This window comes from Macrobrachium nipponense, chromosome 18 (genome assembly GCF_015104395.2).
Source record: "Macrobrachium nipponense isolate FS-2020 chromosome 18, ASM1510439v2, whole genome shotgun sequence".
Classification (NCBI taxonomy): Eukaryota; Metazoa; Arthropoda; class Malacostraca; order Decapoda; family Palaemonidae; genus Macrobrachium; species Macrobrachium nipponense.
The window spans coordinates 81,815,696-81,835,457 of NC_087211.1; the positions used below are offsets into that span (position 1 = coordinate 81,815,696).

Genomic DNA, 19,762 nt, shown 5'->3' on the forward strand with positions numbered 1-19,762 from the left:
CATCCTTCGGAGAATTTTGATAACTTCCACAATGAGTGCCGTATATTAAAGTAGCAATATTGATTAACACCAACTAAAATAGAAACGGTGCAACAGTTCTACATTATACACTGCAGCCTAGTACCACGAGACCATTTTTGCCCTTCATCCCCTAGTAAATTTGAATTAAATTACAATTCTCAACACACTGTACACTTAATTTAGGCAAAGGAGGCACTGAGCCGTTCAATAATGAGCTTTCTGAAAGGGATTATTCCGTATACAGCAACTTCACCTATTGCATAGTTTAGGTAGCCAATTTGGCTAACCATTGTCAACAACCTTGCTTGTTTGTATGGTGGTTTACGTTGCATGGAACCAACCAGTGGTTATTCACCAATGGGACCAACGGCTTTACGTGACTTACGAACCACGTCGAAAGTGAACTTCCATCACCAGAAATACACATCTCTAACCCCTCAGTGGAATGACAGAGAATCGAACTCGCGGCCACCGAGGTGGCAGGCCAAGACCATACCGGTCACGCCACTGAGGCGGTGTGATGAAGTGATTATAATGACCAGAATTATTTTAAGTGGGAAACCAAGTTTTGAGTGTGAAAATATATAGTAAGCCTACAATCTTAAGCATATTTAATTTAAGAATAGCCGCTGGTTTAGCCCTAGTAACTTTTAAGTATAACTGTTGTTAGAAATATTAAGTATATATATTTAAGTATAACTGTTAGGTTAGACCTACTAACTTTATAACTGTTGAGTATATTTAAGTATGACTGTTAGGTTTGGCCTACTAACTTTTAAGTATATTCAAGTAAGGTTTGACCAACTAACTTTTAAGTATAACTTATGTTATACTTAACTGTTAGGTTTGACCTACTAACATTTATTTTAAATCCAAATATTTTTGCTATTTCATAAAAAAAAAAAAAAATAAAATAAAACTTAAAAAAACCACACGTAAAGGGTAAAAGGAAAAAACACTCATTAAAATTGGTTGTATTATTGTGAACAGTACACATGAAAGAAAAAAAAAATTCCAAAAAAAGAGCTTTTGGGTTCAAGAACCCTAACACAGGACTAGAGAGATGTGTAATAATGAAATCTGTACATAATAATATTCAACCCCATGTTATACCATTAACAAAAATATTGAAATTCTTGCAGTCTCCAGGATAAGAGGAAAAAATTGAAAACAAAAGTCATTCGGGAGGGTGAAAACATAACACGACTGGAATAAACAAGAGAGAGAGAGAGAGAGAAGAGAGAGTGAGAGAGATATGCTGTCTTCATTTCTGCTTCTGGCCCCTTCTGATATGTAATATTGTTTGTTGATGTCAGGTGACACCGAGATCTCTAGGAAAATTTTCAAAATTTTTTGGCGGCGAAGCCTAGCAGTTACACAGATTACAGTTGTCATGCGTTAAGCAAATTGAAAGCAACCAAACCTCACAATGAAAACAACTCCACCATGAAGATTGCAAGTGTCCTCATGATTAAAATAAATATAACAAGAATTTTCTTTTAACACATCCAAAATGACTGAACTTCTGAGTGTCAGAATTTCAAATAGAAAATCAAATTCCGATGACAACTCTATTCTCGTAAACACTAGCACAGTAAGTACAACTTACACAGTTACACACAACACAACACTATTTCACTGGTAAAATATATTAAAAACAAAATGAGCAATATAAACGTATCCAGCAAGATACAGTACGCTTCCATTTCGAAATAGAATCAATTAGGCACGGAAAAACAATTCTTGAACTACCGTCTCTATAAGCTGATGTGTAATATATCACAGACTTGCATTGGAATATATAAAAGATGAGTTATTATTAGGCCATGACAGGTGTCCAGAATCCTATGCAAGTCTCCACGAGGTACAAATTAGTTGTGAGAGAATATACAATTATTCCATCTCAACTGCAGATCCTGAAAACATATTTCATATTCTGCAATAACACCCAACTGTACCCATGAGGTTTTAACAAGCATTCTCAAGTGGACAATACAAAAATTTACTCTGGGCTATATCAGTAATTACACAAACTGAATGGCAGTGAAAGCATAGTGGGCCAGAGATTTACGACTAAACCAATGCACAAAACGGGGGAGAAAAAATCACAAAACCTTACCAAAGTGCTGCTAAGTATGTGGATGGAAAACAAGAGAAAAATAATCAACAAAATCAAGTCCAGATGGTATCCATAGTGCTCTAAAACATCTATGACAAAAAAAAAAAAAAAATATTTACATATATAAATTAATCCTTTGGTATTCAACTAAACCTACAATTAATGCCACATTACATGGCAATGCATATTACCGAAGATAACCAGACCTGGACTAAAAAAAAAAAATCTCTGTACACAACAAAAGATACGGGAACATATTGCACGCCTTAATGCTGTACAAGTGGAGAAAGAGAGAAACCTATAACACTGACAATCATCATAAACCCAACCTCTTCAATCCAGTTCTTGGTAAAGTATTTCTGCACTTTGATTGCTTGTTCTCTGCCTGCCACGATTTGCTCTTCCCTCTAAAGTGTTTCAGGTCTTCGGCATGATTTGAGTCTAACATGCGTACGTAGCATTTGGGTGTGCACAGCTCCGGATATTTCTCAAAGAATGCCTTGTAACCGCCTTCTAATAAGTAGGTCTCGGGAAAATGCAGGGCCGGGTAATGTTCCTTGTTCGTCGCCCTGTCCGTTTCTCGCAGCAGCCTCTGCGCCTTGGGACCTCTCTCGGCAGAGAACTCGCAATGGAAGATGAGGACGTGGCGTGGAGTTCCTTCCTTGCCGATGATAGGTGCTCCCTCCTGAGCCATTAAATGGTCGATGATCATCTTGGGGTGATGGAACATTTCTGCACCAGCTATGTGGCCACCTTCGTACTCATAAGGATATCTGCAGTCCAAAATCTTGAAGGAGGCAATCTGTTCTGAGTATTTACCCTTCAACAAATCTGCCATTGTGTCCACACTGATTGCCTTCAGATCTGGATGCTTTCCTCCTTCTATGGTGGGCAAGGCTATAGGTTTGGAGAAATCCCCTGTGAGCTCACCGTTGTGGTTGGCTAGAAAGAGATACAAAAATCATGAATGCTGGTAAACTGCATAAATGAATATAGTACTGGTACTGCCTAAGTACATTAAAAAAAATGTAATATAAAATAAAAAATGTGCCATGGCTTGAACACTATTTCAAAATTCAAGTCTATACTACAGCCAAACAAATATTATTATACTTACAACATTTATTCAAAGCCTTCATGATGGACACATGACTTTCAGAATGGGAGCGAACAATTTTGGGCTTTGGCACTTCTTCAGTTTTAGGCTCAGGTGCAGAAACCTGTCTCTGTGTGAGAGGAGATGAACCAACAGCAGTAGTAGGAGTGGCTGAACTTAAGGGAGAGATGGTTCGGTCGGAATCCTCCCTTCTTTTTTTGAACTCAACAAAGCCTGACAGATCAACTGGAGCTTCTGGCCGTTTAAAACGACCATATCTTGACTGACTCATTCGCTCACCAGATGTCATGGATTCAACCTGGAAAATTTGTTGAATTACTTTACAAATACTCAAGTGTAAAGTGTCAATCAAACACAGCTCATCTTAAAACCAACTGGAAACATATTCGGAAACTTTTTGCAAAACAGGCACCAATACCATTTAACGAAATAACAACATTCAACTCACTCTAGACGATGTTGGTGTTATATCCACCATTGAGAGGCATCGCTTGATGGTAGGCCGCCATTGGTATGAATTATCGAAAGGGGTGGACTCTTTCTGGATAGGAGCTGACAAGAGATTGGCAAAACCTAGAGGCTGGTCCGCTTTGTTTGGACTGTCGTTGAGCAAATCCATGAGCATGCTATCTTCCTCATCCCCCTTGTTTAAAGAGAACTTCCTTGAGGGTTTCCGATTTTCATCACCACTTGGCGTTGAAGTCCCTGATGTCACAGGTGTCGATGCCATCAGAGTTGTAGTGGTTGTGGTGCACGTTGAGATTTTTGATGGAGATACCAAAGACCTCACCTTCGGCGGGGACAAGTCTAAATTCAGCTTGCGTGGAGCAACACTCACCGGGACACTGAAACTGCAACAAAAAGAAAAAAATAAATAAATAAATAAAATAATAAAAATAAATAAATAATTGAATGAGCCAGGCACAATTCGAAATTCAAAATACCAAAGGACTGGGAAAATAATGACAAAACCACACGAAGCAGTTCAATCTAATTACTGCCATAAACCAAAAAATAAAAGAATTATGCTAAAAATACAACTACATAAACTACTGAAATGAAAAATAGATTAAATCATGTATAAAAAAAATATATACCGAATCAAATATATTTTTGTCCTTCATTTTTATCGACCCATGGACAAATTTATGGCATTTTAAAAATGAAAAAAACTTCAGACAACAATCTTACCATTTATCATCCACCTTCTTCCCACTCTCTGAGTAACCACTATCTTGAGAATTTGTATCAAAGTCGTCTGGAGGGGAGGGTTTGCGGGGTGACGACAGGACCAACTTGGTGGGAGAAATCATCTGCAGTCTCTGTAACGCATAACCAGGTTTTCATTCATTAATCATCAAATGACAGAACACATTTGACTCATATGCATGTAACAAAATAGTCCAGACTATGTCACGGAAGATGTTGCCAACTGAAATGGAGTCAAGTACCATACCTTCTTCATAGGGCTAAAGGTAAGGTTTCTGTTCACAGTATTCTGGACATCTTGCAGTGGGGAGGAACGCGGCCGATGAGGAATGTGAGTTGAATGCGAAGGTGAGAAGTAGGGGGAGGGGAAGTTTTCCTTATCGCGAGCCATCATCTTTCTTGAAGGCGACAAAAGGCTCACAGCAGGTGGAGACATCATTGAAGTTTCTTCACTGCGAGGGGAGGCAAACTGCTCCTTCTCGCGGATTATTTTCTTGTGGGTGGGTGACATCAGCATTGTGTTTCCCTGTTCCTCAAAGCTCCTATTTTCCTGAGATTTACCTTCAGAGACAAAAAATCTTAATTTTAGATAGAAATCACTGATGATAAGCCACAAAGAAAATTTTTCAATACATATGTTTATCATACAGTTAAACTGAAAATTACCAGCAACTACAAATGTATGAGTAAACTGGGTGCCACGTTTAGTACCTTAGAGATGGATGTAAATGCAAACAAAATGTGGCCATTATCATAAAAGACACGAAAATAAGGAAAAATACAAACGAAAGGCAGGAAATATTCCTGCAATCATAAATTTTTATAAAAAACACGAACTGCAAAGCATTCACCTACCGAACGATAACTCGCAGGAACTGAACGAAGAATCTGAAGTGGATGAACTAAGCGAGAGTTTTCGTCTTGGGGTAGAGTTGGAGAAAGGGGCAGCATTGTGAAAGCTTAGGGCTAGACTTGACATTGGAGACAAGTCTCTTGTTGGCAAGGATGGGGATTCAGTTGAAGCAGCGGTGCCTTGCTGTAGGACAGAACGGTACAACATCTCTCTATTGCTCATTTTCTTATCTCTGCAAAAGGAAATTACAATTATGTGATTAATAAAATTAATTAGTTTTTAGAGATATTACAAATTCCAACAAAAATACCCTTAGTAAAGCTTGCAAACATTGATTTCTTGATGTACGTATTGCCTACAAAATATAAAACATCTTATCTACATACTGCACAATGGTCTTAACAATGATACAGCAACTTATGTAAGGAACTCTGTGAGAAAAACAGAACCACAAATTAATACATTAATTTTTTCTTGTTAACCATAAGAAGTATATGATGGGCTATTTTCTAATGTAATGTCCTCCTTACAATAGCTAATATTCCTTATAATGTAATTTAAGGTTAACACTACAAGACTAAAAAAAAATCTACTGAGGTAGGTCTACAAATCTTCATATAAGCAAGATGTAAAAATATCCGGAACTACAATCTTACAAATACTATCATACCCCATTTTCTTTGCTAAATAGAGAATTGGCTAAACAATTTGAGTCATGAGGACTAGCTAACCTAATTTACATTGCAACTAAACTAGGATACAAACCAATAACCTAAGCAAAGCCTATTCCACTTTCATTAACTATTAAGCTGAAACTTGCAAATTTCATAATGCAACAATCAGCACTACCACAAAAGTATCAAGATACTTGCAACATGGCTACAAGAAGAATGCTATGTTGGCCTACCTATGGCGAAGAGGGAAATTGCATTTTCATCATGAAATTATTGCAAACTAGTATGCTCAATTTTTCATATAAAATAAATACAAATATGAAGCACAAAGTAGGCCTAGGCCATTGTCTGGCTGTACAGGACATGGTAGGTTAGGCCTAGGGTAGTTCAGGGTCGGGAAAAAATTTGTTCTTACAGATTTCCTGATTTAAATTTTGTTCAGGTGCTAAAACTCATTGTTAAACATCTTATTTCGTAAAAAAAAAAAGTAAATAAAAAAATAAACAGCGATATCTTTAGGTTATAGCCTAACCTAGCATACATGGTGTAAGCCAAGGGTAGCTACCTTAAGAACGGAATTCCTAAAAGTTTACCATATCCTAACCAACAGGGACTAGACGAGGCCTTTTTCATTACAATCTACCATAAAGAACATTCCAAATATTTAAGTTTTATATTTTTGCCGGCAAAATTTAAGGCCTAAATAATTCGGGATAGTTTAAAAAACCCACAAAACAAAATCTGAAGCTTTAGATTTAAAATTCAGATCATTGCTGGGAGTACTTATGGAATACAGGGCACTGCTAGGAGTACTTATAAAATACAGGCCATGCTAGGGGTACTTTTAAAATGCAGGTCATTGCTACTAGTACTTATAAAATACAGGTCATTGCTAGGAATATTCATAATACATTTCCACCACTGTATACACAATCTCAAAAGGTAATATCCATCTGCATAAATCGATAAATACAGGGGGCCACAATATAAGGCAAAGCTACATAAATTGGACCCTTGTTTCCTCCCCAAAGTAACAAAAATCTTAATCATCAGTTTTTTTTAGATGTACCCGATGCACTTTCTAGATAACTTTTTATCATGTAGTTGATCGTAGGCTGTTATTAATTAGAGTCTAGATTTTAAACCACCATGTAAAAAAAGCTTCTTGCTTAAAATGTAAACAATAAAGCTTCCTCAGTAAAACGTAAACAATAGCCCGGGCTATTTCATTCGGTAAAAATGGGAATAGCCTGGGCTTCTGGTAGACCATTTTAGCTTTATATTAAACACATTATAAACACCACTTAACAATGAATTAAATGCATATTTCAAACAGCCACTAAACAAACACGTAATACAGCTTATACGTATTAAAAAATCACGTATTTTCAGACATGCATCACACACACGTACTATACACTACCCTCGTTCGGGCTTCACTCAATTTACCTTTTTAAAAACAAATTTTCAGTAAATTTACACGAATTATATTCCGAAATAAAGTCCAATTGTTTGCGAAACTTGATGTCGAGAGAATGAGACTTAATAATTTTCTAGCACTTCATGATGGAAAGAATTTAGATTTGGTTTTTGTGGGGAGGGCTGAAGTCAAAAAGAAGGGAGGGAATCAGGCTCGCACCCTCCCACCCAGCCTGTCTGTAGCAAACTGAGACGCTAATTCACATCTGCCGCCCTGTTGGGTACGGCCATTTTGGGAACGAGGTACGCCGTTTACTTTTCACGCTATTTCTGCATTTTCAGGTCGTTTTCGAAGGTTGTGGCTGCCGCCATTGTTTCTAAATCGTAATTTAACATCTGACTGTCCATATCTCGTTTGATTTATCACTTTTCTTCAGCCTTATTTTGGTAAATACATTTTTGACGAGATCCTCATCGAGTGTCGTCTGCCATCTTAGATGCGTTCTAACACAGGCGGTGGTTTCGGAAGGACAATGAACTTATCCCAGTAAGTATTCTTGTAGTTAATTCGTAATCAAAAAAATGTAATAACCTACGAATGAAAAATCTCAAAATAAAGCTAAGTGCACAAGTTATAAAATCGATTCACCTAAAGAAAATTAATAATCATTAGTAAGAAAGTATATATGCTCACACTGGGGACTTACTAAAAATATCATAGCTTGTTTACGAAAATAAAGATATATTTTCTAAGCACAATTTATAAACAAAATCCAAGCACGTCTGCACAACTCAAGGTCCCGAAGGTAAGTGAACTTAGTGAAGGTGCCTAAAGGTGCGTTCTAGCGACCGACTATTCGATGTAAATATCGCCCTGAGGTTTTCCAAGCGCGCCGTCTGCTGACAGCTGATTGGTTGGCTCGACTTGAGGGGCTGGGAGTGTGTGCAGGGGGTAATCCCTCTTTCTCTCTCTCTCTTATTAACTTGGAAGAGTATGAAGAATGTGTATCGTGCGCAGGCAGCTCTCTGTCTACTCTAAATTACCTACAAAAGTTAACTGTTCACTTGTCTAGTCTCGTCAGTATTAAAATAATTTTCCAGGATTAAAAATTAACAAAACCTCGGTTATCTAAACCGACCTAATTGATTAAAATATGTTAGCAAAGCTTATTGTAGCTTTATATATAACTTCGAAATACAATATTATCCCAGTGAAATTGCACGAGGAAACCTAGAAGTCTAAACGTCAAAAGAAATTTGATAAAAATGTAATAACATCGAACAGATGTCAATTGCAACACTTGGCAACTCGCGCGCTCGCGAGAGGCAATGCCCTTGTGCAACAGCTGATCAATTTCAGCGGCAAATTTGAAAATCAGGTTTTCTTGGGATTAAATCTTAACAGAACTTCGGGATGTATTTTCGAGTTTTTTTTTTCTTACGTTATTTATTCAGAGTGAAGTTGTTTATTAATGTTTCTATAGTAATTTTTTAATTTTTAGTAATTTATAATCATGTTTTGTCGTTTATATGAGTTTTTCGTAAAATTACTTGGTATAAACAATGGGACTTCTTCGGAAACTGATACGTGAACGTACTTCGTATGCAATATATATATATATATATATATATATATATATATATATATATATATATATATATATACACACACAATAAAATTAAGACCTAATCCTTGTAAAGCTTAAAAGGTGCATTCACCTGGGGTTTATACCTGTAATATATAACACTTAACAGGTATTAAGTCAGTTAAGGATATACAAAGCAAGTGGATGAATTGGAATTCGCGAATTAAGAACCTTTCAGTCCGTAGAGTGCTTCCTCTCTTGTGTATGTTCAAACTATATATATATATATATATATATATATATATATATATATATATATATATATATATATATTATATATATATACATATATATATATATATATATATAGATATATCTATATATAATATATATAATATATATATATAATATATATATATATATATATATATATATATATATATATATATATATCTATATATTATATATATATTATATATATATATATATATATATATAGATATATGATATATATATATATATAATTTATATATATATATATATATATATATATATATATATATATATATATATATATATAACTCGTAAAATGTTCTGCTACAACAGAATTCCATCTAATAAAAGGAGCCCATAAAGACGCAATAATATTTAAAGTCGTGCTGTATTTCAGAGACGGCTGTCGCTTTCTCTCTTCAGGTAGGTAATTTTACCTACCTGAAGAGAGAGAGAGAGAGAGCAGTAGTCTCTGAAATATAGCACTTATTTTCTATATTTTGGCGTTTTTAAGGGCTCCTTTTATTAGATATGTATATATAATGTGTGTGCATGTAGATATAAGCAGTTAAATATTCTCCTTAAAGTGCACTTGAAAAAATTCTAAGCCTATATATTTTACATTTCGGTCAGTAAACCCAGCCTATTACATATACGCAGAAATATGACGACGATTCTGCATATTGCATTTGTAATACCTCTTGTTAAAAAAAGGTTCCAGATAAGGCAATCATCTAGTGAGGCAAAATTCGCATATATCACAAATTCCTTTCATGGCAAGTTCACTTGACCTAGAGAATAATTTACGCCCAAGGGGAATTATGCTATTAATGATGAAAATATAGGGAACGCTTAGTTGAGCAGAGTATGGCAAGGCGGGAATTGTTCACCTGGGCTGTTTCCCCCCACCCACCCTACGGGCTGCTGCTCTATGAGCAAGAGCCCGTGCTGGCAAAAGGCCAGCTCAATAAAAAAAAAAAAATAATCTCCACCTATAACCAGATAGGTCACCTTATCTGGAATTAAATGCAACGGGGGTTTATAAATGCAACATGCAGAATTTTGTGGCTGGCCATATTTTTGCAGGAAATAGTATTAATTAATATTACTAATTAATTATTTATAATTTATTTAATAATTTAAAAATTACTTAATTATTCAACTATTCATTTAACTATTTAATTATTCAATTATTCATTTAATTATTTAATTAATAATTATTATTAATGGTTAATGATGATTTTTTATGAATAATTATTAGTTTATTTATTATTTATTTATTATTTTTCCTGAAGACAAAAATCCACGAAAATAAAATTTGATTCAATATTTAAGAAGGAAACCCGAAACTAAATAGCATTTTGAAATATATAGAAATACACTGTAGACCTAGCAGTGATGTCCATAGTCCTCACGAACACACAAAAAAACACTATAAAAAAATTTAGTAACTGAAAATGAAACGAATTTTGACTGTACGGAAAAAAATGGATATTCTACCGACTTGTAAAAATACTGGATGACATCATTTGTGGAAAAGTTAAGAATAAAAAGTAAAAAAAAAATAATTAAAAGTTAATAAGTGAAAGGTAACCATGCAATTATAAAACCTATAATCTGGGAGCCATTTCAAAGTGTACGGCCTACCCTGGTGCAAGAGCTGCAGATGGCATATAGCCAGCTTAATTTTAAAAATCATTATCCTATAGGCCATTTCAAAGGCTGTGCTTTTGGGTTGACAGTAAGTCGCACCCAAGCTTTGTATAATATTATCTAATTTTTTTTTTAACAATTAAACTTATCATTAATTCATTAAGTTTTCACACATGTTTTTGATGGACACAAGTTGCCACTTAAATGTCTAGATAGGCTACTTTCTATTAATTGATAGAATGAACAGCCCAAAATGATCACAGTCTAAGAGTAACATACCTCGGCGAATTGACAGAATCGAGGAATATATGTAACACTGCTAAAAATCTACTATAGCTCTATCACGAACTGATAGATGTAACAGCAGACTAGAATGTCGTTAGTTTTGTCAAGATCGAGGCAATTGTCTTTATTTAAGAACCTGCGAAAATTATATGTATGTGTACATATGGAGATCTTTGGTCGATTCGTCTAGGTCTAGTAGACCACTTTGCACAAGATCACTCTCAGACCTTGATCTGAAAATTTTAAGTTTTCGTCTATACCTCCTTCCTATTTGAGTATATGATTTCTTGGCTCTGCTTTGGACGCTAAATTCAATTCTACGCTAAAGAAATTTTTACTGGGAAGTTCTTTTTATCTTTAGCTTATTCCCGTAGGACATGTAACGATCAAAATTGATTCTTTGGGGATTACGTTTAGCGTTGAAGAATATTTTTATGTGAATTACATATAATTAAAGTCTTTTTGGGTAAGTAGGATAAATAACTAATCACAGGAGTTCAATATTTAGTAATAGTTAAGAGAATTATGTTATGTCCAGTATTTCATAAATGAAATTAACTGGTGTTCTGGAACAATTTAATTCATCTCGTACCTATAGACTACTGGTTACCCGCTACCAAACACACACACACACACAGAGGACGCACATTTTAATTACGTGAAAATCACACACACACCTAACCTAATATAATTGGATAAATATGCGATACATTCTATGCACTTACAAAAAATTTTAAAAATCAAATTTACTTAATTCATGCAAACACAAAGGACCCGATGCAATTCTATCATATCTGTACAACACAACAACTGTACCAAGGGAAAGGGCCTATTACAGAAAGTCTACCAAAGTGACCAGACTTAACACGGGATATCACACATTTAAAGCATTCAGAAATTGCATCTGCTCACGCTTTCCGAGCAAATCAGTAAAGCCAGTTTTTGAACTTTCTGCGGCTAGTTTTCCAACACAGAGGACGCACATTTTAATTACGTGAAAATCACACACACCTCTAACCTAATATAATTGGAAAATGGATAATATTCCACTAAAAAAATTTAAAAATCAAATTTACTTAATCACAAACACAAGACCCATGAATCATCATACTGTACAACACCAACATGTACCAGGAAATAGGCCTATACAGAAAGCTACAGTGACCAGCTAAACACGGATTAACATTCAGAATTGAACATCTGGCAGGCTTCCGAGCAAACATTAAAGAGTTATAACTTTCTGCGCAGTTTTCCAACAACCAGACGTGGTACTACAACTAGTTATTCGAACAAATTAACTTATTCCTGTCATCTTAAAGGGGTTAGATATGGATGCTTTCAATTCTAACTTAGTCAAAAGTTATACTTCTTTTATCTATAAAAAGGTAGTTCTTACTTATATCTCGATGATAAGGTATAATAATTATGGGGAACCATTTGACATCGTACCTCGAAGCCTGACACCACCAAGAGAGAGAGAGAGAGAGAGAGAGAGAGAGAGAGAGAGAGCCGGTTTAAAACCGGTAGACTGAGATCGCCAGGCATTTCCGCTTTAGGACGCCAAGTGCAATTGTTAGGTCTAACACTCCTTAAAAGTATAAGTTGGCTGCAAGAATTAGACCTATCTATCCCTAATGCAAATGCCCAGTGTTATATGCTCAAGTGTTCGACCTTATACATCACCTTAGAACCAGGTACGAATGAGCATATAACTTCGCTAAAGTAAAAATTGTAAGAATATTACTATTGAATGAACCATAAAACGAAAGATCCTCTTAGTTTTATCCAGGTACTAAACAAAACACGTACGAAATACAAATTGTCAAACTCTACAGTTTTCCTGATATTTAAGATATTTTCCGTTTATATATATATATATATATATATATATATATATAATATATATATATATATATATATATATATATATATATATATATATATATATATATATATTATATATAAAATTAGCTCTTTAATTATAAAATGGCCACGCCACTGACTGCTGCTCCTTCGTGCTAACATTTAAAAGCCAGAGAACAAACAGTAAGGTGGGGAGAGAATGGTGCAATCACCAAGCGCGTCCTTCCTCTCTCTCTCTCTCTCTCTCTCTCTCTCTCTCTCTCTCTCAGGAGAGGCAGCTTGACCTCTCCTTGTAAGCGTGGAGAGATTTTCCTTCCTTTATGAACCAACAATGGCCCCGGGTTAAGGAAGCAAGCATTAATGTTTGTTTTTGTTGGTGGGTCTGCGTGTGAGCAGTAGCCTGGAAATCACGATAGTACTATATAAACATTGATTTCACCGCCTATTGGCTTCGCAGCCAACTCCTTGACAAAATGAGCGAATTTAGTCGAAAACAATAATATCATAGGAGTTTTAGGGGTCGTAATATAATCTCAACCTTTTTATTTACAGTCCTCAAGAACTGTTGGCTATAACCGGGGTTTGCTTTCCGGCCAATAACCCGTGATAATGTACTACCAAATAAGTTATACTCAAAAAGCTTTCATTAATAAGCAACGCGCACAAAAACAACTTTCAAAATGCTGTAGAATACGCTATTAAAACAAAGGCGATCTCCGAGCACAACAAACAGAGACGCCACTCCAGTTTCGTTTGTTGTTGTCGATTAAGTGGTTTTGCGTCACCGCGGGCGCCCTATCCTTTGAGGCCGGCTGTGAGAGAGAGAAGAGAGAGAGAGAGGGGGAGAGGAGACGAGAGAGAGAGAGAGAGAGAGAGAGAGAGAGAGCCGAAGTCTTAGTTTCGACCTAGACCTATATGAGAGAAAAACAGCAAACCAGAGGAAACTACACGTTCGCAATATAGACCTAGACCTATATGACACAAAAAACAGCAAACCAGAGGAAACATACACGTAAATATCTTTGATTACAAGCTGTAACCATTCAAAATAAACGACAGTTTCGATACCCAACAGCATACAAAAGGTACCTACCCTAAAATTTGTCATACCGAAACACACATCCCATTGATATCCCATCCTATTCCGGCGATAAGTAATCTGCATAATTAGACCCAGGCCGGCAAGTCTGCCGGCGAATGTCCAAAAGCCTCGTTCACTAGCCTAAGAAGTGTTCAATATCATCCTAGATTCTAGTGATCTATCGGTCAGTTTTCTTCAAAGTACTTGTAATCAATTCCAGATACTGAAATAGTATAAAGCTTCGTTTACGCTAGACATAACTAATGTCAATCACTAAGAAAAGGAAAGTTTTTCCATACCTAGAAAGACGCCCGCGAAAATGAACTCTACTGAACGAAGCTGAACTTTCTCTTCTGTTGAGAGTTGTTTACGAGGTAGAGATCGGGTTCAAACCGGAGCAGGTTACCCCAGGGACAATCTTTTGGACCTGACCTGACCTCAAGGACGTGCGCCTGACTCGGTAAATTTACCCGTAGGCCGCGAGATCGTATTTCCCACGACCTGTCTCTTAAGTTTATGGTAATTGAGAGAGAGAGAGAGAGAGAGAGAGAGAGAGAGTTTGACATGAGTAAAAGACAGAAGCATGTTTTGCCCTAGACCTATGACAAGGAAAAAAAACAAAACGACACGAGAGAGAGAGAGAAAAAAAAAAAAAACAAAGCATGGACAATACATATATCACGTTTAAAACATTGAATACTAAATACCAACTCAAACAAGTGCCGTTAACCTAGGCCTATGCTAATATTATGACATTACTCACTCGAAAACCAGCGCTTGGGGCTCCCAACTGCAGACGCTTCGTATAGGAGGAATATTTATGGACGTCCTTCTCGCCATTTTGTTGTGTACATCCAGGATTTGGTCGAGAGAAAACAATTACTTTTCAAGTTCACTTTAGCATGACGACACCGCTTGGTACATTAATACATAATTCTGCTCCAGTCCTCTTATTCAGTTTATCCCATGGTGTAAGATTTAAAAAAACACGTAGATGACACATCCACTCTTTATTAACCGATAAAATATTTGTCAAAAGTTATTTACATATAAAAGAAATTAGGACATTTCTTTATTCATGAGTTATATATGCGCTTTGATACACTAAGTTTGACGTATTGTAATACGAAACCATCGGTACTTTTGAAAACCCTAGGCTGATGTATACCGCTCCGTATTTGCAGTTTGCTTTCCTGGCAAGCAATTCGATCACCAAACTTAAAATCAACTTATAAAACACTTATTTACAAAAGTAAAACGAAAAAAACGTGTTTTAAAAACAATCTAGGCGCCAAAAGGCGCTGAAATATATAAACAACACAGTAGTACTATGCCAACGGCTACTTCAGAACTGCAGCGGTAAGCGATCGCTAACGGGAGACGGTTCCAAGGATTGTGGAGTTCCAGGATGGTTTCGAAAACTCTCTCTTTTCGTCTCTCTCTAGTTAGACCGAAAATTAACATTTTTTGTTTTAATCGGACAGAAAAGTAATTTTTTTTGGTTTTAAACTAGACCGAAGAATTATTATTATTTTTTTTTTTCCTGGTAAGACCGAAAATTAAAATTTTTGTCTTTAATTAGACAGAAAAGTAACTTTCTATTTTTTAACTGGACCGCAAAATCATTTTTTTTTTGTTTGGTTTGTTTCTAGTCAGACCGAAAATTCGCTTTTTGTTTTTATTTTGTTTTTTATAAGACCGAAAATTCGGCCCCCTTATTTCTTTCTTTAATTAGACCGAAAATCAACTTTTTTATTCTTTTTCTCTCTCTCTAGTTAGACCGAAAGCTCTAAGTGTTCGTCTCTAGACTGAAACTTCACTTTCTCGTCTCTATACTCTGTTTTTTTCCATCTGTCCATCCGCCTGTTGTGTTTTCGCTTGGTAACACTGCGTCCCAGGCTGTAAATAGTTACGCTTTGTGTAAGTTTTAGGTTAATAAAAGAATATCTGGGTGTACATTTGCAACTGAGAAGTGTTTTAATAATTTACTGTATGCGAATTACACCGTTAAGATTCGAAATAGGATATTATTTAAAGCCCGAGGTGCAGTGTTCCCATGCGCAAACACCACAGGCGGATGGACAGATGGAAAAAAATAGAGTATAGTCAGACCGAAGTCACAAACATTTCCAGGAGAATAGAACGCTGCTGATATATACGCCTTTTGCCATGGGCATTAGACTTATATAGTTTCATCTTGAAATTACGTCGTGACCATGTGAAACAGTAAAAAAAAATCTACGCGATTTGCACTAAATGAAAGGTTCATTCCTCCAGCTTCCTAAGAGCGTCAGTTAAGCTATGCCATGGAGTCTAATGTCCTGTTGGATTGGTTGCGTTTCTGGTTTATGCGAGACATACGACGGCAAAAGACATGTTTCTTGACACCATTGTTAAAAAAAAAACACACAACTTGAACGTATTCTTGGTATGACCGGTAGAAATGCGCTGTTACAACAGAATTCCATCGGATATCCATTCCATCTAATAAGAGGAGCCCATAAAACGCCAAAATATAGAGAGAAAATACCCTATTTCAGAGACTGCTGTCTCTCTCTTCAGGTAGATGAACGAGAAAAGTTACAGAAAAGGTGGTATTTATACCAAGAGATCCATCCACAGTTAAGCCAATTTAGGTCACTCCCACTGATAATCCTTCTTTAATCCTCTTAAGCATTGGTTGAAGGAAAACTTGGTATATATATAGTATGACTAGTCTCTGAGTCTAGGGCTTCAACCCTTCTTTTGTTTAGATGCTAAGCTGTCAGCTCCTGACATCGAAGACAATGGCACGGTAACTAACACGAAATGTCCTTTATCAAGAAGGGTAAGGGTTCTGCAATGGCAAAATAAAACCGTAGACTCATGAGACTATCTATTTTATATATTAATGTAACGCCAAAACTACGTTGAAGATGATTTTAGTTTGGTTAGAACGAGAAACTAAATGGGTAATTCAAGATGGGAGTCAGCTATGCATTTTGAGAGGCATTGTAATATATTGCAGGTGGGGTATTTATTTATACAGCTTCCTAGGGCGTAAAAACCTAATAGACCAATAAAAATTGCTACGGATTTCCCAGTGTAACTTTTCCTGAGAGATACGCTCGCACTACAAAAATAGCTAGGACTAGAAACGGTTATACACTCAATAAACATTATGACAATAAAATGGAGAAACAATATTTTCAATCCTTCATAAGTTGTTTGTTTTGGTAGACTTGGAATTCACTTCTGTCTAATCTGGCCTAGGTCTATGAAGCATTAACGTGGAATTTAACACTTGCCTAGAATTGAGGCAGAATTTATTGGCTCTGGAACCCTCAGAATTCGCAAAAAAACTAAAGAAACTCGATAGATTAAGATAAGGTTCACTATAACTCATTCCTTATATGGATGTGAACAGCATGTACACATTTTCATACACACGTGTGCACGTGATATGTATGTGCGTGTGTGCTTAGACCTACAGGGTCCCAATTCGTTTCTCCCTCGTGGGATCGAATATTAGGAGAGAGCAGTGAGACTGATTTCCGCTATTCTTATGTCTTCTGTAGACCTATGAGTTAATACTATCTTTTAAGAACGACTTCACTGGTAAATTTAGATTTCGTATTGAGACTAGGCCTAAGAGAAGGCAGAGTGCTTCGTATCGGTAAACCGAGATAATACAAGAGAGCATTACTGAGATAATTGGTAATTACGAAAGAGACATTAGAGACATACCAGCAGCAGCGGTCACGTGGTTATCTCTACGTTTCCAGTTCTTGAGAGAGAGAGAGAGAAAGAGAGAGAGAATCTATGCTTGGAGAGTCAGGAACCTTATTTGGCTGAACGTACGAAGTATTATCGAAGCCAACACAACTTAGGCTTATATGGACGGTTGGTAGTCTCTCTCTCTCTCTCTCTCTCTCTCTCTCTCTCTCTCTCTCTCTCTCTCTCTCTCTCTCTAACCGGATAGGAAGTTGCGCTTATGTTTTTGCAATTAGTGTAAATAATTAGCTGACTGAAATACCTATTATAGGGTGTAATGCAATTATTATTATTATTATTATTATTATTATTATTATTATTATTATTATTATTATTATTATTATTATTATTTGGCGAGATTTTGACATTTATATCTTATTTACTAAAGTTAAACTTACTTTGCAATTTGTTATAATATACCGAGAAAAATATAACTTTTTATTACTCATCAAGATGAAAAAAAAAACATTTCTTTTAATATTATTTATTACAAATACCATTATTAAAATCTCTTTGCTTTACTTTGCTTAGGCTGAAGGCGACAGAGTATAGGGAAGGAAAACAAATAATGGGCAAGTAGACACATAAAAACAAATTGATAAATAAGAAAATAAAAATAAATATATTTTGTTGTCTGTCTATCACATGCACATGCACGCAAATAGACAAATAAATAAATAAATATTATATGTGTGTATATGCATATATAATATATATATATATATATATATATATATATATATATATATATATATATATATATATTATTTGTGTGTGTGTGTGTATACACGCCTAAATGTCAAACCTTATCAAAACATTAACTAAAATACTTTTTTTTAAATAATACAAAAAAAGTGTATCATGCCCACTTTAAGATATAATGATAAACTTGACAGTTGAGAGTTACGAGTGAGTGTAGCACTTAATAATTACCCTTAGGATAATTCAGAGATTTCCCTAATGATTCACTTGTCATTAGTAGTCCATTAAGTTTTAAGAGTACGTGATGCCATAAAAAAAAATCTTAAAATAATCTCGTATCTTTATGAATCTTTAGGCCGATGTTGGGCGTATAATAGTTAGCCTTGTCTTTCTTCTTCTTCATTTTAGGTTAATTGATTTTCAGTCAAGTTTCTTGTTCGTCCTGTTGTGTCAAATAAATAATTTCTTTGTAAGTTCAAGGGAAAACTCCTTGCATTTTAAGACATTTTTATCTATTTATTAACTTATATATTTTTTTCTTTTTAATAAGTGAGACCACTTCTTACTGCCTCTTCCTAATGAACACCATAATATTCTTTGGAAGCTATGAATTTTAAGTCAGTGGCCCTTTTGGTGGGCCTGTTTCATATGAATAGGGTTCATCTTCTGAATAATAATAATAATAATAATAATAATAATAATAATAATAATAATAATAATAATAATAATAATAATAATAATTCTGACGATATGTTACTCTGGTCTTTCCATTAAAAGCATATCACGTTTCACTGTAACTTTGCACACCATCAAATTCTCAGGTGAGCTGGTATAGTGAACAGCTAAATATAGCCTTCCGATCTTCACGTGTTGAGCAACAGGTATTTCCCATTTACTTGTGATGCCTAGGGTGTGTCCTCCAACCTTCATGAACAAGTGTCTTCAAATATCTTAGTTTCTTATGTTCAAATGTATCGTGAATAGCTCAAGTTCATCTAGCGATTCCATTAGGTCTAGTGTTGGTTTGCTTGACTGTGCAATATGAAGAGTGATGTTGGCAATTCTTGCTCGATTTGGGGATCGTGTATTTCATTTTATATGATCTTATCTCTCATTTTACCTGTTAATAGACGATTCTAAATGTAAAGCAGCTT

At 35.4% G+C, this 19,762-nt stretch overlaps 1 protein-coding gene across 3 annotated transcripts; it reads right to left on the reverse strand.

Annotated features, from left to right (window-relative positions):
- Positions 1 to 983: 983 nt before the first annotated feature.
- On the reverse strand, positions 984 to 15,472 carry LOC135197272 (M-phase inducer phosphatase 2-like). 3 transcript variants are annotated; one of them, XM_064224385.1, is made up of 7 exons: positions 14,917 to 15,472; positions 5,322 to 5,551; positions 4,714 to 5,027; positions 4,449 to 4,579; positions 3,706 to 4,108; positions 3,258 to 3,555; positions 984 to 3,082 (listed from the first exon to the last, which is right to left on the reverse strand). In XM_064224385.1, the coding sequence occupies exons 1-7, from the start codon at positions 14,991 to 14,993 to the stop codon at positions 2,457 to 2,459; spliced, it is 2,079 nt and encodes a 692-aa protein (XP_064080455.1). In that variant the 5' UTR covers positions 14,994 to 15,472; the 3' UTR covers positions 984 to 2,456. The 3 variants fall into 3 exon arrangements, with proteins under 3 accessions (XP_064080455.1, XP_064080457.1, XP_064080456.1); XM_064224387.1 differs by lacking the exon at positions 14,917 to 15,472 and adding an exon at positions 8,120 to 8,215; XM_064224386.1 differs by lacking the exon at positions 14,917 to 15,472 and adding an exon at positions 7,443 to 7,673.
- Between the last annotated feature and the right edge of the window lie 4,290 nt (positions 15,473 to 19,762).

What these genes read in the sequence shown, in the direction of transcription:
- LOC135197272 (XM_064224385.1), bottom strand. Translation starts at nt 14,993, where the DNA reads ATGGCGAGAAGGACGTCCATAAATATTCCTCCTATACGAAGCGTCTGC. An exon ending in TAACACCAACATCGTCTAGA is followed by an intron (nt 3,556 to 3,705) that starts GTGAGTTGAATG and finishes CAAATTTTCCAG; the next exon opens with GTTGAATCCATGACATCTGG. An exon ending in GAAGGCTTTGAATAAATGTT is followed by an intron (nt 3,083 to 3,257) that starts GTAAGTATAATA and finishes ATCTCTTTCTAG; the next exon opens with CCAACCACAACGGTGAGCTC.